General features: G+C 39.9%; 1 protein-coding gene across 3 annotated transcripts in view; it reads left to right on the top strand.

The window, feature by feature from the left end:
- Nucleotides 1-8,481: 8,481 nt before the first annotated feature.
- TAFA2 (TAFA chemokine like family member 2) overlaps nucleotides 8,482-26,933 on the top strand; it is a 356,451-nt gene continuing 337,999 nt past the window's right edge. For 2 of the 3 annotated variants that reach the window (XM_087869007.1, XM_045789699.2), the window contains exon 1: nucleotides 8,482-8,760. Coding sequence is in view for 1 of the 3 variants with exons in the window: in XM_045789699.2 (XP_045645655.1) it covers nucleotides 8,756-8,760 (5 nt within the window). In the remaining 2 variants the exon portion in view is untranslated. Of the gene's footprint in view, nucleotides 9,332-26,933 lie in introns of all 3 variants that reach the window. The other variant, XM_087869006.1, reaches the window with a different exon arrangement.

A 26,933-nucleotide genomic window follows, 5' to 3' on the forward strand; every position in this document is an offset into this window, starting at 1 on the left:
GGCTCTCTATTCTGTTCCATTGGTCTATGTGTCTGTTTTTGTGCCAGTACCATGCTGTCTTTGTGATCACAGCTTTGTAGTACAGCTCGAAATCCGGCATTGTGATGCCCCCAGCTTTGTTTTTCCTTTTCAACAGTTCCTTGGAGATTCGGGGCCTTTTCTGTCTCCATACAAATTTAAGGACTGTTTGTTCCAGTTCTTTGAAAAATGTCCTTGGTATTTTGATCGGGATAGCATTGAAAGTGTAGATTGCTCTGGGTAGCATGGACATTTTAACTATGTTAATTCTTCCGATCCATGAGCATGGAATATCTTTCCATCTTTTTATGTCTTCCTCAATGTCTTTCAAGAGTGATTTATAGTTTCTAGAATATAGGTCCTTTACGTCTCTGGTTAAGTTAATTCCAAGGTCACGTATGGTTTTTGGTGCTATTGTAAATGGGATGGATTCCCTAATTTCTCTTTCTTTGGTCTCGTTATTCGTGTATAGAAATGCAACTGATTTCTGAGCATTTATTTTGTATCCTGCCACGTTACTGAATTGCTCTATAACTTCTAATAGTTTGGGAGTGGCTTCTTTTGGGTTTTCCATATAGAGTATCATGTCATCTGCAAAGAGAGACATTTTGACTTCTTCTTTGCCAATTTGAATACCTTTGATCCCTTTTTGTCGTCTGATTGCTGTTGCAAGGACTTCTAGTACTATGTTGAATAATAGTGGCGAGAGTGGGCATCCTTGTTGAGTTCCTGATCTTAAGGGAAAGGCTTCCAGCTTTTCCCCATTAAGAGTAATATTTGCAGTAGGCTTTTCATAGATGGCTTTTATGAGATTGAGAAATGTACCTTCTATTCCTACACTCTGAAGGGTTTTAATCAGGAAAGGATAAAGCCCTCAAGTTCTATCCATGTTGTTGCAAATAGCAAGATTTCATTCTTTTTCATCGCTTAATGTTATTCCATCACACACACACACACACACACACACACACACACACACACACACAGTTTTTTTACCCATTCATCCATCGAGTAACACTTAGATTGTTTCCATATCTTGACTATTGTAAATAATGCTGCAATGAACATGGGGGTGCATAAATGTCTTCAAGTTAATGTTTTCATTTTTGGATAAATATGCAGAAGTGGGATTACTAGATCATATGATAGTTCTATTTTTAACTAAAAATTTTTATGGTAGTATGGTTGACATATAATGGTTTTTGAGTTTATGGTATATATACAACATAGTGATTTGACAATTCTATACATCACATAATGCTCACTATAAGTATAGTTACTGTCTGTCACCATACAATGTTACTAAAATGTTACTGACTATCCCTACGCTGTACTTCTCAACTCATGACTCATTTTATAACTGGGAGTTTGTACCTTTTAATCTCTTTACCTATCTCATCTCTTCCATACTCCCTTCCTGTCTGGCAACCACCAGTTTAGCCTCTGTATTTATGAATCTGTTTTTGGGTTTTTGTTTATTTTTTAGATTCCACATATAAATGAATTCATATGGTATTTGTCTTTCTCTGACTTATTTCACTTAGCATAACACCCTCTCTAGGTCTATTCTTCTTGTCACAAATGGCATTCCATTTTTTAGGGCTGAGTAATATTCCATTGCATGTTTATATGCAATATCTTTATCCTTTCATCTGTCAGTGGATGCTTAGGTGACTTCAGCATTTTGGCTATTATAAATAATGCAATTAACATAGGAGTGCATATATCTTTTGAATTAATGATTTCGTTTTCTTTGGTTAAATATTTAGTAGTGGAATAACTGGATCATATGGTATTTTTATTTTCTCGAGGAAACTTCATACTGTTTTCCACAATGGCTGCACCAATATACATTCCCACCAACAGTACATGAACGTTCCTTTTTCTCCATATCTTCACCAATAAATATTTCCTGTCTTTTTGATACTAGCTATTCTGGCTGGTGTGAGGTGATCCCTCATTGTGGTTTTGATTCACATTTCTCTGTTGAGTCATTATGTTGAGCATCTTCATGTGTCTGTATGTCTTCTTTGGGAAAAATGTCTGTTTAGGTCCTCTGCCCACTTTTAATCATTTATTGTTTCTATGTTATTTTTCATATATTTTGGACAGTGGCCCCTTGTCAGATACACAATTTGCAAATATTTTCTCCCATTTAGTAGGTTGCCTTTTCATTTTGTCGATGGTTTCCTTTGCTGTGCAGAAGCTTTAGTTTGATGTAGTCCCCTTCTGCTTTGGTTGCTTTTGCTTTTGGTGTCAGATACAAAAAACCGTTGCCAAGACCTACGTCAAGAAGCTTACTACCTATGCTTTCTTCAGGGAGTTTTATGGTTTTCAGGTTTTACATTCTAGTCTTTAATGCATTTTGATTTAATTTTTGTGTATGGTGTAAGTCAGTGGTCCAGTTTTATTCTTTTGCATGTGGCTGTCCAGTTTTCCCAGCACCATTTATTGATGAGACTGTCTTTTCCCCCTTGTGTATTCTTGGCTCCTTGGTCATAAATTAATTGACCATATATGAGTGGGTTTATTTCTGGGCTATCTATTCTGTTCCATTGATCTATGTGTCTGTATATTATGCCAATACAATACTAAGTAATGCTTTAATTACATAGCTTTGTAATATTGCTTGAAATCAGGGATGTGATGCTTTCAGCTTTGTTTTTTCTCAAGAAAGAAGAGATCTTTTGTGGCTCCATACAAATTTTAGGATTGTTTGCTCTATTTCTTTGAAAAATGACATTTGGAATACCCACTAAATTTTGTGGAAGTCTGATCAGTTATTTTCATTTTTTCTCATGTAGTCAAAAGAACAAGTATCTACTTTTATTTAAAAATGTGGTCAGATGTTATTTTCCAAGATTAGCTAATACAGCCTTCCCCTCTCCATTCTATTTTTCTTATTCTCCTGACTTTCCTTTATTTGGGAGACTAGACCACAGAGGGATGCAGAGAAGAACAGGGTCAAATGATTTTACTGAAGTTGAGGCATGTAGAAGTGAGGAGGCTGTTGTGGGTGAGCATGAAGGAACACCTGGCAGTAACCTTCCTTGTGCCAGTGACCAAGGACAAGGAAGGAAGCTGGATCTCTGAGTAGGTACCAATGCAGATGAATGGCACTGGGGGGTCAGATTCACCTGCCACTTGCTAGGTTGCGGTATAAATAAGGTGTCTCTGCAGGGGAGAAATTGGACATAACCTTGGGAAACCAGGACTTTGGGGAGGGCAGGTGAGGGTAGATGAGGGGCTATATCTTGACAGTTACTGAGATGGTCTGTCATGGTGTTAATGAAGCCTCAATATGAAAAGAGCAATATTGTTTGCCCATCTGAGTTTCTGGTCTAGGGTTTGACACTGGCACTGTATATTCCATATGTTTTAGTTTGGTTACAAGGGCTTCTGCTAACAAGGACTGAGGAAGATTGAACTGCAGCATGGCTTGATCCAAGGCTAGAGACTCATGAACTGTAAAAATCTTACACAGCTCTTGTAAGATGCTGTCATAAACTGAAAAAGAAATCAGTCCAATGTAAAATACTGGTCTTCTGCAGCAGCATAAAGGTGATCTGATATATAAACTTGGAAAAGGGGGGCCTGGGGAGAGAGGCATGTACACTCTTGGTACAATGGGAAGTGAACTCTTGTTTGTTTGTAGTTTGAGGACATTCCGATCAAGGTGAATTCATTAGCTTCTCTTCAAGGCTTGAGATTAAAATAAAAATGGAGCGTAGCCAGATTACAGGGGAGGAATTACTCAAAGGAGGTCAATATTTCAAGAAAATATTTAAAAAAGAAGGTGGTATTAGTTTTAAAAATTGGCTTGGCCTAAATGACCAAGATGGCACTGGTTTTCAACTAATCCATGATGGCCAGCCCATGTCCAGTGAAGTGAGGCCCTTGAATTAGATTATGTCCCAAATGAGACCTAGGAGAAAAATTATTAATAAAAATAAAGTTCGTGGAGGAATCTTTGGGGACTATTAGAGTTATGAATCAAACCAAGAAAAACAACCCATATGAGTAAAACAGTGACAATTGATATGAATACACCTGGTAATATTAAGTAGAGGTTAAAATCCTGGGTTTTGGATTTAGGTAGATTTTGATTCAAAGGTTGGCTCTACCATTTAGTATCTGTGTGAGTCTGGAAAATGTACTTTGCCTTTCTGTAATATAGGAATATAAGCACAATTCCATAGTATTGTTACAGATATTAAATCTGAGCACATACTCTATGTGCCTGGTAATGGTAATAATTTATATTAAAAGTTTACTAATTGGAGGTTTAGCATGATAAAACATGTTGTTCTTGGTTGGTCTAACAAAATATCTTTATTGAGACATCATTTTTGCATTATCAAAACAATTCTGTTACTCATTAGAAATGATTGATACTCGACAAAAACTTCCATATGGCTTTTCACAAAGTATGGCCAAAAAAAAAAAAAAGCCATAAGAAGACCGTGAATGAAAAAAAAAAAGAATTTTTAAAACAAAACTCTTTATGCCTTAAGCAAAATTAAAAAAAAAAGAGAGAGAATGTGATGGCCTCTGGTAGATACTAATGATGATATTAACGCAATAAACACTACAGTAATTTATATTCTATTTAGTAGATTTCTTGTTTCAGTCATCCAGGAGATTTTTAACAAAATGAAATGTGAGCTTTTATATGCTAAATGAGGAAAGAAGAGGTATTTGTTAGGAATTTGCACTGAGGAAAATACAAATGCAGAAGAGTTAAGATGTCCAGTAACATGAGCCTAATGAACTAATTCTTCCAGGCCTCCTGTTTCCATTCCTTCTCTGAACGCAAACCTTGCTTGAGAAAATAATTGTAGTTCATTAAGTCAGAATCCCGAAAACATTGAGGTCCCTAGACTAAAATTCAGAAAACATTTGGCTTTAAAAATTCTTCAGGATTCACTACCTTACTTTCACTTTGAAGACAGAATTTGGTTTATTTAGAAAAATCAAGCGCAGTCCAAACTTAGGACTCGGAGAGCATTTATGTGATGTTCCCCCCCTTTTTTTTTTCCTGCTAGCTTTCTGAGCTCTGATGGCTCCCCCTTCTCAACACTTTTGTAAAGAAAATACTAGAGATATTTTTACACTTTGGCTCAAACTTCAGAGTGACCTAAATTTGTGCTTTTAACTTTTTATTAATGACTTTTATTAGCAGCGATGGATAGAGGGTGAATTTTCACAGTGGAAGCACAGGACAGCAAGTGGCACCGATGCGCGAGGAGCGTTAGGAAAGCAGGCTCTTCCTCGTAGGGATTTCCACTTGGTCTTTGTCCATGCGAGGAACAGCAGAGAGGGTGATAGTGAGTTGGTAAAGAAGGGGCATGAGAGACTATGGACTCTGGGAAACAAACTGAGGGCTTCAGAGGGGAGGGGGTGGGGGAATGGGATAGGCTGGTGATGGGTAGTAAGGAGGGCACATATTGCATGGTGCACTGGGTGTTATACGCAAGTAATGAATCATGGAACTTTACATCAAAAACCAGGGGTGTACTGTATGGTGACTAACATAATATAATAAAAAATATTATTATAAAAAAAAGGAGGGGTATCCTTTCTTGAGAACTTTTGTTTGTTTGTTTGTTGGAGTCAAAATGTAGAGGTGATCTTTGGAACTGTAACCCTCCACTGCGGTGAAATGAAGCTCTTCTTCAAGTATCTCCATTGCTGCGGCTTCTCCTGACAGTGAAGCTATTTTAACTTTTAATTTGCTGAAAGGCAAATAAGGCAGCTGTCTTCACAGTAGGAAGTTAGGGGTGAGTGCTGGAGAAACGGTTCTCTTTTCATGTAAATTAAAGGAGAACGGACTACAGAAAAGTTAGCTGTTGCTCTCCAGACTCTAGGCATGCAGGCTGAAATGTTATCTTTAGTGATTCTCTTAGACTTGCCTTTAATTTGCTGAACACATCAGATCTGAGGGCAGGTTTTAGATTTGACAGTATCGAGCCTTCCTTCCCTTTTGCCAGTTTCTCCAGCTTCCCAAACACCAAAACCCAGAAAAGTTTTTGGATGATGTCTGAATTGAGGATGCTGCTTAGTGTTTTCTTTAAACCTTTATTCTTTTCTTTATGGTACTCCTTTTTATCGAAGCATTTCTCTAGAGGAATTGAAGCCCATGTAGCAAGAACTAAGATGGCACCTATTTTTCATTAAATAAGAGCTGCGTTAGCAGCTTCGTCAACGGTGCATGTGATCCACTAATGGCTGCAGCCTCTGGATGATTCCTTTTGATGTTGCCCTCTAAAGGTCTCATCAGAAAGCATTACTCTCCGCATTATCCCCTTCGAACTTGTGGTGGTTTTGTTTTATTTGGCTATTGATTGGTATTACACATCCCTCTTAATGCTAACATTAGATGATGCTGTATGAGAGCACTTAGTGGAAATTACTGCAGCAAGGTAGAAAGTTCATTAAACAGTTTGAACTATGTGTCTGGGCTACATCGTCAGCCGAATACATGTTCTAACCATAGGACTGACTGGGAGGTTTGCTAAGTTGATTCATTTTCCTTATCTCTGCTCTACTTTTTGTCATTTGTAGGGTGCCATGCATTCTTTAGAGGAGTGCAAAACGACTCTTTGTCCTCAATATAATACATATTTAATGGCTAATGATTGTATAGATAATCTCAAGCAGAGGAACAAAAATGTTTCCCTTTGGTTATCATTATCAATTTACTTCGGAACTAATTAAAAATATAACCACCGTCCTTGTCCGAAATGGACAGGAAAACAAAGGGTTATTAAGAATTTGCTTTTCCCTTGGTGAAATATATTATCAATAATCATTGCAGTCCATAATGCATGTGGTTTGGCATGATGTATTAATTTGTGCTGATTTAATGGTTTAGAGAGCATTTTCATTTTACCCACTTTGTTTTTGATTTTCTCTTCTGGGGATTTGCAGTAATCACACATCTTCTGTAAATGAGTTTGCATTATGATTATCGTACTGAACCTATATGGTGTAAGGACAAATACAAATTAAAAAGCTTAACTTTTGGGGCACCTGGGTGGCTCAGTTGTTAAGCGTCTGCCTTCGGCTCAGGGCGTGACCCCGGTGTTCTGGGATCGAGCCCCACATCAGGCTTCTCCGCTGGGAGCCTGCTTCTTCCTCTCCCACTTCCCCGCCTGTGTTCCCTCTCTTGCTGGCAGTCTCTCTCTGTCAAATAAATAAATAAAATCTTAAAAAAAAAAAGGCTTACTAACATAATATAATAAAAAATATTATTATTAAAAAAAAAGTCTTAATTTTCGCTGCTGAAAATAAGGGAAGGGACTTCTTTTTCCTTTTTTCCTAGGCCATTTCCTTTAGCAAACGCGTAAGTACTTTCTCTTTGAAATGTATATGAATCCTTCTGAAAACTAGATGGGGACCCAGGAATATTTTCCTCAAGGACCTGCATGAGAGTCATCTCTTTGCAATGTAAACATTAAGGAAGAGAGGGCTCCTCTCTCCTGGTGTCTGTGGGAGGCTAGGAGCCCAACTTTGGTGGGAACCTTGCACCAACTTGCAAAACTACCTCTTGTCATAAAGCCAAAGACAGGAGAATTTTGTTTCTCTTCTGGATGAAGCCTATTACCTAACACACATGATCACCCCAAATGCCAGGTAAATTTAAGATGAACTATGTGTGACAGATGGTACCGTCAAGTCCTCTTACTTCAGGACTAGTTATGGTTTATCTTGAGAATACATATGTAGTGAATCCTATCTGCCTGGCTGTAGACAAGGATAAGATGTCCTTCCACCTTTGCCTTCTCTGAGTGGACCGCACGTGATGTACGTTACATCCTAGTTTAATGTTAATTCAGAAGTTAGGTTTTTTTTTTTTTCTTTTTTCTTTTTCTTTTTCTCTCTACTACTTTTGGTGAGTGGATTTCTCAGTTGGGAAAAGATTTCGTTTAAATTATATTTCCCCAACAGTGGTCACGGGCTATTATCAAAAGTAACACTTTGACCAACTTATGCCTTTATTTGTGCTGTGTCTTTCCTTCTTTAATCAGATGTTCAATTCAGAGAGAACCCTCTTGGCTAAAATCACTGAGGATTAATCAGTATTATGTGAAAAGAAAACAAGTCTGTTTCATTTGCATTTTTTGCAGAACAGCATTCCAAATTCGACTGTGAGAGCTATTGTGAAGATAGAATTAGCGAAGTGGCACATTTGTCACTTTTTCTTTTAATTATTACTTAATAAATTCTCTCAAAAATCTATTTATAGGCTAATGTTATTCTATTAAAGTTATCACTATTCATTTTAAATATCACTTGCTTTCAATTATATTGTTTGTAGGATCCTGCAAAATGTTAAACTTGGCATTGCTAACTCAAAGGTGACTTGTGGCACAGGAATGATTTATGCCTGTGGAATTGCAGAGGTCTAAAAATAGGGCTTGATGTTACATTAATATGTAGTGCGGTACACAGGCACAATAGGGTTAGAGGAGGATGGAGTTTCATCCCTAACTCTCAGTTTTCTTGCTTTTGTCTCTGAGGCTGAGCAGCCCTGGAATAATTAGACTTTGCTCATTTGTCATTTGTATCATTCCCTATCAGCGCATACCATCCTGCCCCGGCAGCTCCTAGGTGCTTACGAGGAAGCATGTGGTCAGTTAATAGCCATTCTGCACATCTCTAGTTGCCGTCTTAATTTGAAGATAGCCTTCGTCAATTGGACTGGACAATCACAGACCGTTGCTGCTAGGTTCTGATGGGGTAAGTGTGCAACTTGGGCCTTGGGATGAGATCAGAATTCAAAGTGACCAGCTCGACATACAACAAATATTACAGATTCCAAGAAGGCTATTTCCGTTAGCAAGGTGAACGCAAGCAGTTCTGGACAAGCAGCATTTCTGAAGGAATGGCAAATATTTTGGTCAATGTCTCCTCTGGTTTGATGCTTCTGATTTCAGCTGTAATGAGTGTGAGATGGCAGTGTCGACAGATGCTTTTCTTCGACCTTTCCGAGGATGAACTCAGATCAGATGAGCGGAAGTCATGTCATTGACTTCACACATCCACTGTGAACAGGGCTAGATGTTGCATACGAGTAAGAGTATGCTGGAGAAAGAGAAATCAAGGCTAGTACCATTCAGAATATATATATGTGGGTGATGTAGAAGTTGGGTACTTTTTCTCTCCTCATTGGATGGACTGGGGTGGACTGTTGATAAGACAGACAAGAAAGAGATGGAGCAACCCTGCTCAACGCCCCCCCTGCCCCCGAGACTTCTTTAATGGAATCCATGGGGTTTACACTTGGAAGCTATAGGTCCGCCTAAATATCGTGAGTTCCTAGCTTAGTTTTTCTCCGCCAGAATATATTTGATTATCTGCATCTTTAAGTTGATGAGGCAGTTGGGTCCAGGGTACGTTACTGTCCTATAACGAAGGAATTGCTTAGATTTTGTAGGTTGCTCTGAAGTTGTCTAAAGCCATGGTACTTTGGAACTGGTCTGACACTGTTGTTTAATAGATAGCTCAGCTCTTGGAGTTTCCTGGAAATGATCTCGGGGATCACCACATCAGCAGTACTGTACATCCCTGTAATGGCTTCCGCGTGGCTGTGGTGTAACAATGTGGAACACGTTTTACTAGTCACCAGCTGCCAATTTAAATACACACTGGGGAGAGTGATCTAATTTTCAGGGAGTATTAACTTGGTCTTAATAGACGTTGATGTTTAATTTAATTGTGACCTTTAAGTTATACTTTAAAAAAAAATGTCTCATGTTTTCACAACATGAACTGTTGAAAAGTCAAGATACTGTGGCAGATTTTTTAAATGGACTTAGAAAAAGATTTTAAATATAGCAGTAGTTTCTACCTGAATCAAGCATATTTTGTTTTAATCCAAATAATGACCTAGTTAATGTCCCCTGATTACCTACTTTAAACTCAGAGAAAATATCAAGGGAGGACAAAGCACTGGTACGAGAGCAGGAAGAACGTTTTTCTCTTACATTCTTACATTTAATTATACAGCAAGAAGAAACTTGTTCCCACCAGTTCTACTTCAGCTTCTTAACCAGGCAATTTCTAGTTGTCCTTCAAAACCCATTAGAAATGCTGCCTTTTGTGTGTGTGAATTTTCTTTCAACCTTCTGTATTACCTATAGGCAGAGCTGATCACTCTCTTAACACTTTGTTCTAATTTAGTTAGCACTGCTGTGTGTTCTGCAATTTATTTTTAGATTTTGGGCCTTCACTTGACTGTGAGTTCCTTGAGGACAGGAGCTGTTCTTTACTCATTTCAATGTGTCCTTGTCTAATGCTAACCCTAGAATTAGACCCAGAGTAGGCACTCAATAAATATTTAGTGAAAAATGAGAAAAATGAGTGGGCTCTTAAACAGACTTCAGAAGTGGTCTGTCCTCACTGTGTTGAAGTAGAACTCTCTATGGAGGGTGGTGGTGGTGGTGTTCCCCTGATGGACTCTTCTTGTAGAAGCTGCACGTGGTGTCCTTCAACCTAGCAGCTGTGGCTCTACCTTGAAACTCACTTGCATTCTATGGTGAGGATGGAAGAGAGGTCTGACAATAGCTAAATTGTGGAAGGAACCGAGGTGCCCTTCAACAGAAGAATGGATAAAGAAGATGGGGTCCATATATACAATGGAATATTACTCAGCCATCAGAAAGAACGATTACCCAACATTTGCAGCAACATGGATGGGACTGGAGGAGATTATGCTAAGTGAAATAAGTCAAGCAGAGAAAGCCAATTATCATATGGTTTCACTCATTTATGGAACAGAAGAAATAGCAGGGAGATTGGTAGGAGAAGGAAGGGAAGAATGAAGGGGGCGGGTAAACAGAAGGGGGAATGAACCAGGAGAAACTATGGACTCTGGGAAACAAACTGAGGGCTTCAAAGGGGAGGGGGTGGGGAACCGGGGTAGGCCAGTGATGGGTATTAAGGAGGGCATGTATTGCATGGAGCACTGGGTGTTATACGCAAACAATGAATCATGGAACACTACATCAAAAACTAAGGATGTACTGTATGGTGACTAACATAATAAAAAAATTAAAAGAGGTCTGGGTTGATGGAAGAACTAACTCAGTCTAAGGAAACTGGGTAACCAAGTATTGCATGATGAGTGTGTATCTCCAGGTAAATACAAAATACCTTCAAGTGTAAGTTCAAATTCATGATAAACATGATTACAGATCCGAGGTATGTCATGGTTTTCGCACCTTGCGACTTTATTGAGGAGATGGTCTGATAGTTTGGTGTTTGCCACGGCACTGTATTGGTCAGGTCCAGTAGTCAAGTATGTATTGACTTGTAGGAATCTCAGTGAGCAGGGTTATTGTCAAGGAGCCTAGTCTGTGGAGTGCTGGCTGCTCGAACTGCATTTACATTTGACGGAGCTCTTAGAGTCCTCAAGACTTTCCCGGATCTTGGACTATTGTAGAGCACTGTTGAAAAACAGACTGACTCATAACTGTTATTGGATAATCTGTGACTATTAGACATTGCTAGGCCATTTCTGCATTGTGAGTGTTTGGTGCGTGGGTATCTGAGCGTTTGCGTGTATGGGTATTGTCTTTGTCAGTTTGGGCTTCCATAACAAAATACCATAGACTGGGTAACTTCGGCAACATATGTTTTGTTTTGTTTTGTTTTTTTCACATTTCTGGTGCCCAGAAGTCTGAAATCAGGTTTCTAGCATGGTTCTGTTCTTAATAAGGATCCGCCTTCTGGTTCAATCTTCTGGTGGTAACCTCACATAGCAGAGAGAGAATAAGCTCTTGTGTTTCTTCTTACCAGGGCACTAAGCCTATCCGTGAGGGCTCCACCCTCAGGTCCTAATCACTTCCCAAAGTCCTCACCTCCTAATACCATCACATTGGGGGTTAGGATTTAACATAGGAATTTGGGGTGGGGACATCGATATTTAGCCCATGAGAGGTAAGTCTTAAAGCCTCACCATTAAATAGTATTCTATAGGAAATTATAGAATGCAGCTTGCCACAGTGATTAAGACCTTTTTTTCTGAAGTATCTCCACCATTGGCATCACTTTCTAAGCCTTGTTTTCCTCAGTTCCTGTGATGGGGGAGTTAAAATAGTACCTACCTTTAGGCTACCACATGAACTGGGCTTCATCCCTAAAGAGTATGTGACCGGCACCCCAAAGTTGGAAGAACACAAGTGTACAGCCACTACCAGAAGACCTGTTTGCTTATGAGAATCAACAGAGTCATTGCACATAGAGTGCTTGGCATTCAGGACACTCTCAGCAAAGGGATAACCTTCGTTGTTCTAGGAAGGTTCACACTGTTCTTTTAAGAGGACTGGATAGGATAAGAGGCATAGTAAGCTTATAACAAACAATGTTTTAATGTGGTGCTAACAGGTGAGAAAGGATTGAAAATAGTCTCCATAAATCATTGCTACAGTCTATATTTAAAAGTCAGCTTGTTGGTGAGAAACCCAAGACCAAACTGTAAAAATGTATAATTACATCAATATTTCATATGTTTGAAGGTGGTTTTCTATCTGCAGTCCTGCTTTCTGAAATGTCAGTTCTTTAGGATATAACTTTCACTAGAAGTAAAGAAATAAACTGAATAGGCCTCTGAAATAGTGATGTCAAAGGCCGTCCTAAAAGACATGGAATTGACTTTCTGAGTTCTTCCAGAATTTTAATGACTCTTAATAAACCTATAGTTCTTAAATAACCTGGCTATCTTGTTTATCCATCCATAGGAGATTGGAAGATAAAACTTGAAGGGGTGTGTGTGTGTGTGTGTGTGTGTGTGTAAAGCTGCTATTATGAGGTGTTGGTGGCATACACAATGGCGTAAGGGGAATAATCAGAAGCTTGACCTAGTGGGGCAAAAAAAAAAAATGAAAAAAAAAATCTCCATATTGATAATTATCTCTGAGACATGAGGAAAATATGTTCCATTTTTTATGTTAAAAGGAAAATTCACATTTAAAAGTCATTCCCATTTTATGATCACTTATTGACTAAAACATAGTCTAAATGAAAAAAAAAAAAACTTTGGTAGAGGAGACAACATGATAGGGTGATAGGGTGAAAACATAGGACTTCGCCTTAGACTGGGTTCATTCCAGATTTGCTGCTTATGCTGAAGGGATGTGGGCAGGTTACTTAATCTTGTGAGTTTCAGCTGGCTTTCTTATGTATTAAGTATCAGATGTGATAGTTCCCACCATGCAGGGGTGCGTGCTGTGAGGCTGGGATGACCTCATGCATGTAACGTGAGGCCAGCAAGGCCTGGGAACTTGCTGCTCGATATCTTATTTACCTCCTTATCAATTTGGCAAAATTTATTTATCTAAAACACCCCATTCACACTGAGGTTTCACTACATTGCTTTTTCTCAGAATTTATAATGAACATCTCAGATGATCACTGGTCATTGAATTTAATTATCAACATTGAATGATCTAGCTACTGCAAAAAGCCTGCAGATGGGAATCTGTAGTTAAGTGCTAAGGTGGTCTGAGAATCTTAAAACTATTTGTTTTGTAGTCTTGTGAGGTTTCTGGAATGTTATGACTCTCTAGTATGAAGAAGGAAAGATAAAATTTATTTATTGCCAGTGCGAGCGAAGTTAAGACTGATAACATTCTTGTGTTAAATGCACTTTTAATATAGTTTAGATAATGTTTCTGGGCTGTGTTACAATTTACTTTTTTTTTTCCTTTTCACTTACTCCTGGGTGGTTCTTGTCATTATTATATATCTTATTGATTCGGAGGATGTTCTAGGGACTTACACTATTGATTAGGCAGAGTGTTTCTATATTTTGTGATTTGCCAGTTTTTGCTCCTTATATCATCATTACCAGTAGAATCAAATTGAAAAGACCTACAGATCCCTTTCTATTACAGACTTTTTAGTCTTTTATGACACGTACTGGATGCAAGAATTTTATGAGAGCTGCCTCATTCCTTTAAATTTATCTAAAATATGCCATCTGCTTTGTAACCTCAAGTGATCTTATGGTTTATTAGATTTATTAAGCAAACATTTAATGTGTAAATATAATTTAATAAGATTCCCACAGCTTTCTAATTAGGCATTAATTTCTGCCACTAGAATTAAATCCATTAAAATGTATGTAGTTCTCTAAATCCTAGTAATATCTCTGAATGTTAACTGGTCAAATAGGAATTTGTATTTTAGTTCAATTTCAATTTTAATATCTTTAAGTGTCTGTTGGATTCTGATATCAGATCACTACATGAAATGGATGATTCTTGAAGTTTGGAGGATATTTTTTAAGCCAGGACTGATTCTGTTGCAAGGGACGGAGAACCCCAATTCAAACTAGCTTAAAAATAATTGATTAGCTAAGTAGCTTGGAAGAATACTGGGGCAAATCTCAGAACTGGAGGAAGAGAGGCAAGAAGAAGAGCCTTAATGTGTGGAACCAGACACTCAGTGATGGTGGAAACCCGTGTGTCTATTTTTACCCGTGTGTCTATTACATGTCTGTTCTGTTTTGGAAGGATTTTTCCCTATGGCAGGGGACATGGCCATTGCAGCCCAAGCTTAGCAACACCACTGGAAAAACAGCTTTGTTCTCTTCATATTCATCTGTCAGTTCCAGGGAAGATTCTGATTGGCCAGGCCAACGAGATGGGGGTGATGCGATGGTCTGCTGGGCCTGGGTAGGTCAAGCTCAGTCAGCTCAGTCATTCACTCACTACTGTAAATTTGATGAATGTTACAGACTTTTGCAGGAAAACTTCTATGCACAAATGGTTCTGTTTATAATTTTTCCAGGGAGCTAGTTCAGGGTCTCTCCTTAGAAGTTTGGACTTCAAATTAAGGACCCCTGTGATAAAATGTTAGGGTAATGCAATTCATTGTTGAAATCAAATGTTGGCAAATTGGAACCAAATTCAAAATCAAATTTTCACTTCCAAAATACTAAATTCTTTCCATGAGAGAGAGAGAGAGAGCATCTTCAGTAGATCTCAAGGAGATACCTCCTTGTATTATGGGGAATGTAAAAATTTTATTATCTGGGGATCAACTTCCCAAGCTTAAAACATCTTGAAGCTTCCATGATAAAGCAGCTTCCGTGAATAGTGAACATAGCTGAGAACTTTTCTCACACTGGTTATTGGATTTGCCACGGAGAAGAAAAGAGGGATCCCAGGTTTTTAATAACTCCAGCTTTTCCATGGCAATCTGAAAGGGGTGTGAGTGACTGGAGGAGACAGACGAAATCTCCCGAATCTCCCGTCCCTGGAAAGAGATGGAGTCAGCCTGCGCTACAGCAATGCCCCTGAAACCAGCCCCCCCCCGCCCCTCCCCTGCCCCCGCCCCTCCCCTGCCCCCGCCCGCCTTCCGCTCTTGCCGCCGCCGCCTTGTTTTTTATCCCAGAGCCGACCTAGTGATCATGTCACATGTGATCAAGCAGATGCGTCAGTGCTGTTCACTGGCCAGTCCCCGTGCTGAAATGTTGAACTTGGTCTATAAGCCATGCTTTGGTTCCCCCTCCTTTCCCCTCCTCATCCTATGCCAGTTGCATCTGGGCCTTTGATTGATGTTTCCATTCCGCAGATGGGCCAAGCCTTATTTTTCTTAGGCCTTTGCCCACGTTGCAATTTATTCCTTGAATGTGTTGACTTTTTTCCCCCCCCTAGCTCCTATTTGTCCTGTATGCCTTGGTTTAATGATTATTTCTTCAGAAAGGCCTTCTGGAGCCTAGGTATAAGTGAACGTTATGTTTTTTTTTTAAGATTTTATTTATTTATTTGAGAGAAAGCAAGAGCACAAGTGGGGGGAGGGGCAGAGAGAGAGAGAGGGAGAAGCAGGCTCCCTGCCAAGCAAGGAGCCCAGTGGAGGAGCCTGATGTGGGACTCAATCCCAGGACCCTGGGATCATGACCTGAGCCAAAGGCAGACGCTTAACAAGCTGAGCCGCCCAGGCGCCCCTCAGGACAAGTTGTGGGGATAAATTTGTTTGTTGAATGTCTTTCTCCCTTTTACCCACCTTATAAGCACCGTGCAGTCAGGTATCATGTCTGTTTTGTCCACTGGGTGCCTGACACAGTGCTTGGGACATAATTCTTAATAAACACTTTTTAAATAATCAGTGAAGAAACGGGAAGAGAATGGTGCTGTGAAGAAACGGTAGCGGAGTCAAACCGAGGTCCACCTGCAAACAGCAGGCTCACCAGCATGGCGGCGGGGGTGGGGGGGTGTGTGTCCTGGGGGGGGTCGTGGGGGGTGTGGGCGGGGGCTGTGCGGTTTCAGGCACGCGCGCCTTGAGGATATGCAGAGGCCCGGGCGCCTCCCGTTCCACAGCCCCTGAGCGCGTCGGTGGGACGCTCCAGGAGACCTGGCCTGCGGGGCCGCCTAGCAGCCTGGGGAGCGGTGTGCCCACCGCCTGTGAGTGACAAGCTAAGCCGGCTGTGCCTAGGAGTCCACGCTAGCTGCATCGGTGGATTTGGCTTCATTCGTAACACAGTTACCATTACTGAAATATTGGAAATTGCGTTGTACACTTTGGATGTTGTTTCACTAAAAACAGTTTAAAGGGATGCCTGGGTGGCTCAGTCTGTTAGGCGTCTGCCTTCAGCTCAGGTTAAGATCCCGGGGGTCCTGGGATGGAGCCCTGAATGGGACTCCCTGCTCAGTGGGGGGCCTGCTTCTCCCTCTCCCTCCCTTTGCCCCTCCCCCCGTTCATGTTCACTGTCTCTCCTCTGTCTCTCTCTCAAATAAATAAAATCTTAAAAATAATTTAAAGATCATTTACCTTCTTCTGGGAATACATACAAAAAGGGAGACCGTTGTCATTGGGATTATAATCCTGGATGCGAAATTTAGTAAACCTTTTTTAAATGAACTATTTTTTAAGCTAATATTTGCATTTTCTTTTCCATGAATAGGACCACATTGTGATGAGCTACATGTCTTTTTATCTCAGCTTTAAAAAAAAAAAGCAACTTTCCTTTTGGTTCAGGTATAGTTAGAGCAGAGCTCCTTTACCTTTCCTCTGTTTTCTCTCTAAATACTTAAGTGATTTTAGTGTTTGTATCACCGGCTATGTGTGGATGTTTGACTTTTTTTTTTTTAAGATTTTATTAATTTATTTGACAGAGAGAGAGAGACAGCGAGGGAGAGGGGAACACAAGCAGGGGGAGTGGGAGAGGAAGAAGCAGACTCCCAGTGGAGGAGCCTGATGTGGGGCTCGATCCGAGGATTCCACGATCAGTGAGCCGAAGGCAGATGCTTAACGACTGAGCCACCCAGGCACCCGGATGTTTGACTTTTGAAGGAGCACATCTCCATGTGAGCAGCATCTTTGGCATGAAGATAGGAGTCCCTGGACACAGCTGGGAAGTTGGGCTGTGCTTAAAGACACTAAGGACGGATGGGATCCCCAAATAAGAGAACTAAAGTCACCCCTTTGCTTTCCTTGATAATAGCATCCACATCTTATCATGGGATGCTGAGTTAATGATAATGGGAAATGATAATTTAGAAAGGTATTAAGGTGTGGCAATATAGGGAGATGTTTTCCTAATACCGGTCTTTGTAAAGTTTGCTCTTCGAACCGGATCTGTAATGTTCTTTTTCTTGGAGCTTTGTGTCACTTGCTCCTTCTCATCTTTTAGATTTCATTTTATACATCACATCCTTAGAGAGGCCTTCTGCGGTAGGCCAGTTTGCAAAGACCGGCTCATACTTGAGGAGTCACAAAAAAGAGAATTCTCTTTGAGCAATGCTAGTTTTCTTTTGTATTCGATGAATCCAGATATAAACAGTGCGAGGATACATGTGAGTTGAACAATACCATGGCCGGGGGCGGAACAGGTCCCTGGGACCTCCTGTGTTTTTCAGAGGCCCACTCAAAGTTTCGTAGAATCAGGCGTGAAGGGCCCTTCGGGTAGGATGGATTTTTGCCTTTTAACCCTTTTCAGGCTAGTGTGAGAGTTGGGTGTATCCACCACGGGGGGGTCGACCTTATTAAAAGAATTTCATTTGAACTGTGCCACTCAGAGAGGGAGGCTGGGATCGTAATTTCTTCCTGTGCCACTTCTACATTTTATTTACTGCTGTGACATCTGGCCTTCAGGGATTTCAGCGTGTTGGGCTTGACCATGGTTTTCTAGACCGTTCCTAACCATCCCCTTTTTTCTCTACCACACTGCCATGTTTCTTTTCCTCATAATTCAAATAACATTTAATTTGTTTACTTGTTTTTTGACAGTCTACGCCTCAAGATGTGAACTCCAGCAGGCCGGCAATCATACCCCATTTCTCAGGTGCTGTCTCCATGCCTAGCCCAGCGCCTGACACCTAAATACCTTGCATTTCCGCCTCTCAGAGGGTCATGCTTATCATGCTCTTGTGGTTTTAGGTATCACGAGGTAGGAAGTTTTCTAAAAGTGTGCAAGCCAGACACTTTGAGTACATCACTGAGATTCCTGAGCAAGGCCTGGCCTTCAAGGTCTGGGGCCCGGCATCTGGGGGTAGGTAGACAGACATAATGGTACCATTACAAGCACCCTTAGCATTTGGAAAATAGGGCAGTTAAGAACAGCCTGTCAATGGTTGATTTTCTACTGTTATTTCTCCTCATTCCTGCAAATTTTAATACCTTTGAAACATACATTCTTCTAATTTGTTGTGATAATTTGGCCAATATTTTAAGCAATATATTCCCGTAGTTCAGAGAACAGGATCTGGATTGGATTGCCAGTGCTCCTGTCCCTACTCTGTGTCCTCTGAGCTATGTGATTTGTGGTGGGTCTTTTTTGTTTTTATTTTAATTCCAGTTAGTGAACATACAATGTTATATTAGTTTCAAGTGTACATATACTGATCAACATTTCCATACATCACCCATTGCTCATCACAACTGTACTCCTTAACCCCCCCCGCCACCTGTTGTACCACCACCCCCACCCCCTTCCCTTCTGGTAACCATCAGTTCTCTATATAAGAGTCTGTTTCTTGATTTGTCCCTCTCTTTTTCTTTTCCCTTTGTTTTGTTTCTTAAATTCCACATATAAGTGAAATCATATGGTATTTGTCTTTCTCTGAGTGACTTATTTCACTTAGCATAATATTCTCTAGCTCCATCCAGATCATGCAAATGGCAAGACTTCATTCTTTTTAAGGGCTGAGTAATATTCCTCTGTGTGTGTGTGTGTGTGTGTGTGTGTGTGTGTGTGTGTGTGTCTGTATCGCCTCTTCTTTATCCATTCATCAATTGATGGACACGTGGGCTGCTTCCATATCTTGGCTATTATAAATAATGCTGCAGTAAATATAGGGGTGCATGTATTGGTGGTTTCTTAATCTCTCTGCTTTCAGTTTCTTCATTTTAAAAGTGGAGCTAATAGGATGTATTTTACAAGGTTCTTGTAAAGATGAAATGTTTTAATGTTCAGTGTGTTCTGAGTGGTATCTAGAAGAGGGTAAGCATTCAATGTTACTCTACATAAGTAGATAAATCAGGGATAGAATTAAAGTTTATATTTGTTCTGTTTCTTTCCTATGTTATGTATCCGTTTGAAATTTTGAAAGGTAAACTAATATCTTTCTAAAATTGTTTTTAGGTGAAGTCAGTAGCTACCTTAGCTAATGATTCAGGTATTTTTCAAGTTGAGAGACATAACCCTGAGAAAGATGGGGCAGATTGTCTCCTAGGTACCTACACTTACGATTATCCACAGGAAGGGATTTTTAAAACATAAAAGTTCCTGAATGTATAATCAAAGTGATTGATATCTTTCAAAGTATTTACCCCTGGAGGCGGCCCACATTTCAACCCTGCTGCAGTTGCTCAATACATGTTAAAATCTCCTCTTCTGGACTCACCTTCAGAGCGAATTTACACTCTTTGCAAGGACATCTGCCTTTTTATTTTGTAGTTAAATCTTGTTGTAGGTTCAAGATGGTATTACTTAATTTTATCATTCACCTGATTTATTGGACTTGACACCAAATAATTTTGGTTCTTTAATCCACCCGTGGTGAATGAACACGTGTGGCCCTCTGAGGATGGCTGAGAGTGTGGCAGGTGCTTCCGTGATGTTTTCGAAGGTGGAGTTGTAAAAACATTCTGAACACAGGGCACCATCGTTGGAATATGGTGTTGCCTTGCAAGGTTATCATTTTGAGGAGAACCACACCTATCTGGATGTATAAGTTCTAGCAGTTATTATTGTTATAGCTAAAATTTAGACTCCTCACAGGGTTTGATTCTTTGTTTTTAAGATACTTAACTTTCAAACCAAAATTCATTTGAATGTGTGAATTCTATTAGTTAGAAACAAGGACAACACTCTAGCAGTGTCAATATTCAGTCTTTCTTGTTGTGGCTCCATTTTACCATCAAATATTTATCAATCTAATTACTCATATTTGAAATCTTCAATTCCATCATCAGTACTACCTTGGTAAATCCGTAAAATGCACACAGGGTGGCTTATATTAAAAGCATATAAATGCATTCTATCATTGCTTTCCATCACAGCACATTCCTGAAAATAGTTCTATAAAGCAGATAATGTATTCCCAAAGGAACAATACTGGTGGAGATTGTGTTCTTAACCAATGACGGAAAATCAAACAAGTCAGAAATATAGCAATAATGCATTAAAAATGCAAAATTATAACAGCCAAGCCCTTTACAACAGTCTAAAATAAAGTTGTATACTAAGTCCTATAAAATATCCATAAATACACTGGACATATTGATTATAAAGAAGATATGAAGGGACTACCAAATTTTCCATATTGCAAAGAAAATCTCTGTTGATGTGTAAATCTGACTGAAAACTGACCAATAATAAATTATTATTCATTTAATTATAATGGTTTCAAAAATTGATTTGAATTTGGAAGGAGATGATTTGTAGGACCGATGTCTCTGAAACTGTCTAAAGAAATTTAAACATGCCTTTTTTCCCTTGATAGAATATTCCCACAAACAGGTAAATGTGCCAAAAAATAAAAAAAAAATGATACCATTGACTTGGGAGCCATATCTTAACCCATCTTAGTATGTTTTCAATACATTTGTTAATGACATTCTTCGATAGATTCAGTCAAGCGATATATACGGGATAGCTACCATGTGCCAGGCCCGCTTCTAGATCTTGGCTACTAGATGTTGGGGAGTTGGGCAGGAATCAGTAAAGGAGGCTGAGAAAGACTGGAAAGGAAAGCCAGGTGAGTGTGGTGTTCTACAAGTTAAGTGAGGAATATATTTCAAGGCAACTGGGCTGATTATTTATGTCAAGTAGTATGAGAACTAAAAACTGACCATGGAATTTGTCAGGGCGCAGAGGGTTGTTTGTGACCTTGACTGGATGGGTTCTAGGGGGAAGAGAATGGGAGATTGAAGAGAAGGGGAGGCTACACGTTGGAAGATAGGAGTTTAAGCAGCTCCTTTAAGGAGGTCTGCGCCAAAGGGCTGGAGAGGAATGAGATGATAGGAGACGAGGGTCCGGGGGAAAATGGGGTCAAGAGCGTTTTATTTTTTTTTGTTCTTTTTCATAAAGTGGGAGAAATCACAGCATGTTTGCGTGTTCATGGTAGTGATCCATTAGAGGAACAATCTCCTCCTGTAAGAGCAAGAGGAGAGGAGCTGATCTGGGTGAGTAGTTGGTGGGGGGGGGGGCGGTTTGGGATCCAGGGCACAAATGGCGTGTTGATCCAAGGAACACAAACAGCTCCATGCTCTCAGGAAAGAAGATAGAGTATGTGGCCATAGATGCCAAAAGGTGGGTAGATGTGCAGTGGGTATTAACGTTTAAAAAATAATTTTAGATGTTCAAAGGATTCAGTATTATTGCCTAGTAACACACCCAGATAATCAGCTGAAAGCAATATGTCACCCAACTTGATCCTCTGTTGACCATTGTTAGAATACTTTACTCTTAAAGCCTTAAAGACTTAAAAACACTTAATAGCAACTCTTCAAAAGGTGATTCAAAAATTCTTTCCTAGGGGCACCTGGGTGGCTCAGTTGGTTAAGCATCATCTGCCTTCGGCTCAGGTCATGATCCCAGGGTCCTGGGATTGAGTCCTCCTTTCGGGCCGTCTGCTGAGCAGGGAGCCTGCTTCTCCCTCTGCCTGCCACACCCCCTGCTTGTGCTCTCCCTCCCTCTCTCTCTCTGTCAAATAAATAAATAAAATCCTCTACCCACACCCCCAACCCAAATCTCTTTCCTAGAGCCAGGTATGAGGTGGTTATGGAACAGTACTGTGACTGAGCTTGTTGACAAATATTTGAATGAATACATACGGACTGGGATCATCTAGTTGTGGCTGCTCGTTTGGGACCTTCGAATAACTGCACTGGAGATGTGAATAATGAGAAAAGATGGTGAATAGCTGTATGAGATCTGAATTATCTGGTCAGGCTACCAGTTGATCAGTTAGTTCTGCATGGATGGTTTGGTGATCCTCCTGTTCTCCACCCTCTAGTGATGGGAAGATTATAAAGTACAGGGCATAAAATATAAGGCCTGTATCTTGAGAGACACTGCATGATGAATGTCCATGTGTTTATGTAAGAATATACATTATGTTTAAGAGGGAGGGAGATATTTAATATATATCTACGGTATGCTAAGCATGTGCCAAGCTCTGTAATGTTATTTAGTGTCAAAAGGACATTCACTGCCTTGAATTAAAATGAGAAATATAGATATAAATGCTACAGTTGCTTAGAACAGAAAAAAAAAATTGCAGACGGGAAGGGTTGTAGTTGGATGAAAACATGGAATTTGCACTGGGACTTTCAGCCAAGTCTTTGTCTTGGCACCTGAGATAAGAAAAGGATGTAACTACACCTAGCAAAATGCTTGGCACATAATAAGTGTTTAACAATGCCTGTTTGGTTACTTTTGCTATATTATGTGTGTGAATATTCAAATCTTTTGTTCAAATTTCTTGCAAGTGGCAAAGCAATAGAGAATAGGCGTAAATATCTATATGTGTGTAGGAAAGAATCCAGCTCTGCCGGCTTTTATTGAGTCTTTAATTATTGGAAATCTAGTGTAGGCCCAAACTGTCTATCTTCTGAAGGATTTATGAAATGTTTTAACAAAAGTGGCAGATTTCTGGAAATGACTAAACAACCAAAGAAGAGACAGTTGGCTTATTCATCTTGCTCTAAGTGGGAATATTTTCCCTGGAACTTGAAGGTTGCAATTGGGACAATCTATTCTTTTTTTTAAGATTTTTAAATTTATTTTAGAGAGAGGATTGGGGAGGGGCAGAGGGCGAGGGACAGAGAATCCCAGGCTGACTCCTCTCTGGGCACGAAGCCCCACGCAGGGCTAGATCTCATGACCCTGAGATCACCATCTGAGCCAAACCAAGAGTTGGACGGTCAACCAACTGTGCCACCCAGGTGCCCCGGGATTATCTATGCTCTAGAAAAAAAAATATTTGTCATGTTCCTCAAGAAAGAAAAGGGAATAATTAAATGATTGTGGAAAAGAGAGACTAGTTTTTCAGGTGACCTGAGGTTCTAGCACTAGGATTGGTAGTGACTCTATTTCGGCTTCCGATTATTACTCAATTGCCGACGGAAAAGTTCTTATTCACAGTCTTGAGGCAAGCCCTTTCTCTTTCTAAATCAGCAGCTTGCCTAAAGTGATGCCAGCTGTTTTGTTTAGAAACCTCCCTGTTTTTTAAACTGTAAAAATATGCTTCTATTTTCCAAAGTAGGAACACATTTTATTTGCTATTTGATTTGATTTTGCAGCATAATTTTGATAACTTTGTGGTAAAGTTTGAAAATTTTCTCTTAGATAATGGATGTGTAAGTGACTGCCAGGAGACTTTGTTCAGAGTCCAATTTCCTATAGCTCATCACTTATTTGTAGGAAAAGCTTTCAATTCAGTCCATTAATTGAAATTCTTGAATAAATTCCCCAAGAGTTTAACTCCACTGGACTGGACGTTAGAGACTATTCTGCAATCATGCTGAAATTTTATCCACTGAAAAAAAATCAAGATCTGAATGTGAACTGAAACCAAAGGGAGACTCTACCATTAAGTAAAATAAGCCATCACCGCAAGAGCCTGCAGGTAGCTATGTGTGGAGCACAATTCAGGCAGTCTTGGGAGAACCGATAATATTTAGGTAGCATATAATTCACAAAAGATAACATCTAAATGATACCCAGCTTAATTCACAGTACAGGGTACAATGGTGAGTGAGGTTTGATGGGTCTGTAGAACTATCTGTGATTAAAGAACTCTGTTAAGGGATTAAAGCAAATGGCAAGTGGCAAGATGAATGATATTTGCATAGGCAAAAGCCTAATCAGATACGTTACCTGCAGCTGTTCATCTTGAAAGCCTGATAAAATAGTGGATTTTATCTAATCTTCAGTTCCAGTGACTCATTAGCAATTATTTGTTTCAGCACTGTAGTTTTTCAAAGATCATTCAGATACTTCTATGAACCATATATATTTAAAAGATTGGGCCCGGTTAACAGGCATATAGAAGAGATGCGATTGGCTTGATATTCTCTCTGCTCCCCCTCCCCCTCTTAATGTTACAGCTCAATTTAGACTCTGGTTAAGTCCTGCTGCTTTCATATCCTGTTTGGCTCATCCTAAAAAACGATCAACTGACAAAACCAATTACTGAAATTAAAAAATCAGCATTTAAGTCCTTGGGCACTGCTAGGGTTCTTTCACTTAGGGTAATACTGGAAATCATAGTATGTAGATGGTTCACAAAACTGAGGCTTAAAATAGCCTGGAAATTGCGGGTAGCAGGTGAAGCGCAGTCATTCCCTCTGAAACGCAACCAGTCTTTCTTTTTGCTTCTTGACTCGGATCACATTCACTGACAGTCGCCAGTTAATTATCATATACTTGAAAAAAACATGCATTGGTTTATTGTGTAGTAAGAGGTTTTAATCTTAACTAACTGGCCTTCAAATATTCATCAAGGGGAGTAGTTCCAGTACTAAGCTCTGGTGTTAGTTTGGTTTAACCATTATCTCAGGGTAGATTTGGAATCCTATTTTGTCCTTGAGGAAATCTGTTGACCTTGAGAATTAAGAAGAAAACTTTAGAGGATTTTTTTTTTTTTTTGGCTGCTAGTTCTTTTTTGGATAAAGGGAAAGAAAGAGCAGTACTGTTTCATAAGATTTTTAATGTTTGAGGTGTATAGATAGCAGATGTTTCTTCAGGCTGCATCAGTCTAGGTTTTTTTTTTTTTTCTCAGAATGCAAAATAATAATAAATCTGGCACCACTTGAGACTATCTCAGGAAATGACAACTTCAGATATTTCCACATATATTTTTTTAAGATTTTATTTATTTATGTGACAGAGAGACAGCCAGCGAGAGAGGGAACACAAGCAGGGGGAGTGGGAGAGGAAGAAGCAGGCTCCCAGCAGAGGAGCCCGGTGTGGGACTCGATCCCGGAATGGCCGGAACACGCCCTGAGCCGGAAGGCAGACACTTGACGACTGCGCCACCCAGGCGCCCCCAACATATTTCTTAACTTCTGGTTTTACATAGTGCCCCCTCCATCACTTGTAATTATTTAGATGCACGGTATTCCTGTGCCTTTGTCCTCCTTCTCAAGAAGCATTCTTCTGTAGGCTTCCACACTTTTAATGTGTTTTCTAGCCCGTCACCAGTGCCATTTTTCTGGGAAGCAAGCAGTCTCTTTAGGGCTCTTTTCCCTGTGGTGTTCCTCGGAGAGTCTTTCTTTCTCAGTTAGTGTTACAAACCCATCGCAGCTCCAGGCTCAAGAATAAGCCTCATCCTTCTATAGCCTTGCCAGACCAGAGATCCACTTCCGTGATCTTTGTCTCTTCGTGAGACTGGGGGCACCATGGGAGCTTCTCCTGTACATGCCGCTCCTTCCTGGAAGTTGCTCTTTTTTTTTTTTTTTTTTTTTAATATTTCATTTACTTCAGAGAGCAAGAGCTAGAGAGAGCACAGAGGGAAAGGGAGAAGCAGACTCCCTGCTGAGCAGGGAGCCCAATGTGGGGCTCGATCCCAGGACCCTGAGATCATGACCTGGGCTGAAGGTAGCCGCTTAACTTCCTGAGTCACCCAGGTGCCTTGGAAATTGCTCTTTTTTTGCTTTATTTTCTGGATAGTTAGCTAATTCATTTGGCCTTATTTTTTTCCAGAGTTTTGAGATGCATCCTTATCTACTAAATTAGGATGAAAAGAGAAACAAGGGATTGTCGAATGATCATGGTCAAAAGGACTCATGAATAAAATAAACAGAATGTGGAGTTGTAACTGTATTCTTTCCTTATTTAATGATACTATTAATAGACCATCTTTGAAAGGTCAATACCACAAACTTGTGGTTGCTCAAGCTAAAGAGTCGTCCTTGAGTTTTCTTTTTCCTTTAATACCCTTAGCTAGGCAACTGTGGTTTATTGTCCAAACTGGGGTAATGTTGAGAATAAAAGAGGCACTCACTATATGGGGCACTGGGACAGTAGAGAGTAATCACATTTGTTGCAGGTGAACTGGGAATGTATGATTACCCTATCCATGAGTAAATAAGCAAGATTTGTTAGCTTTACCTTCAAAACATACATTGAATGTATTCATCTGTCTTCTTCTCCACTGCTGTGATCTCTTCCAAACCGTCAGCATGTGTACTCTGTACTTTTGGAACAACTCTTAGTGCATCTGCTTTGATTCTTGTCTTCCCAAGATTCATTTTCTACACAGCAGCTAAAACACTCTTATATACAAATTAGATCACATTATTCCATTGTTCCAGAATCTTCCAAGGTTTCATGGTGTCCTTAGAAGAAAATTCACATGCTTCCCTGGCCTATAATGACTTACTTATCTCTCGTAGGTCATCCCACATCAGTATCCCTGGGCCTTCTGTATAGTTCTTCAAATGCAAAGCCCATGTCT

Source organism: Ursus americanus, chromosome 17, assembly GCF_024610735.1.
Source record: "Ursus americanus isolate L20-20 chromosome 17, mUrsAme1.1.p, whole genome shotgun sequence".
NCBI lineage: Eukaryota > Metazoa > Chordata > Mammalia > Carnivora > Ursidae > Ursus > Ursus americanus.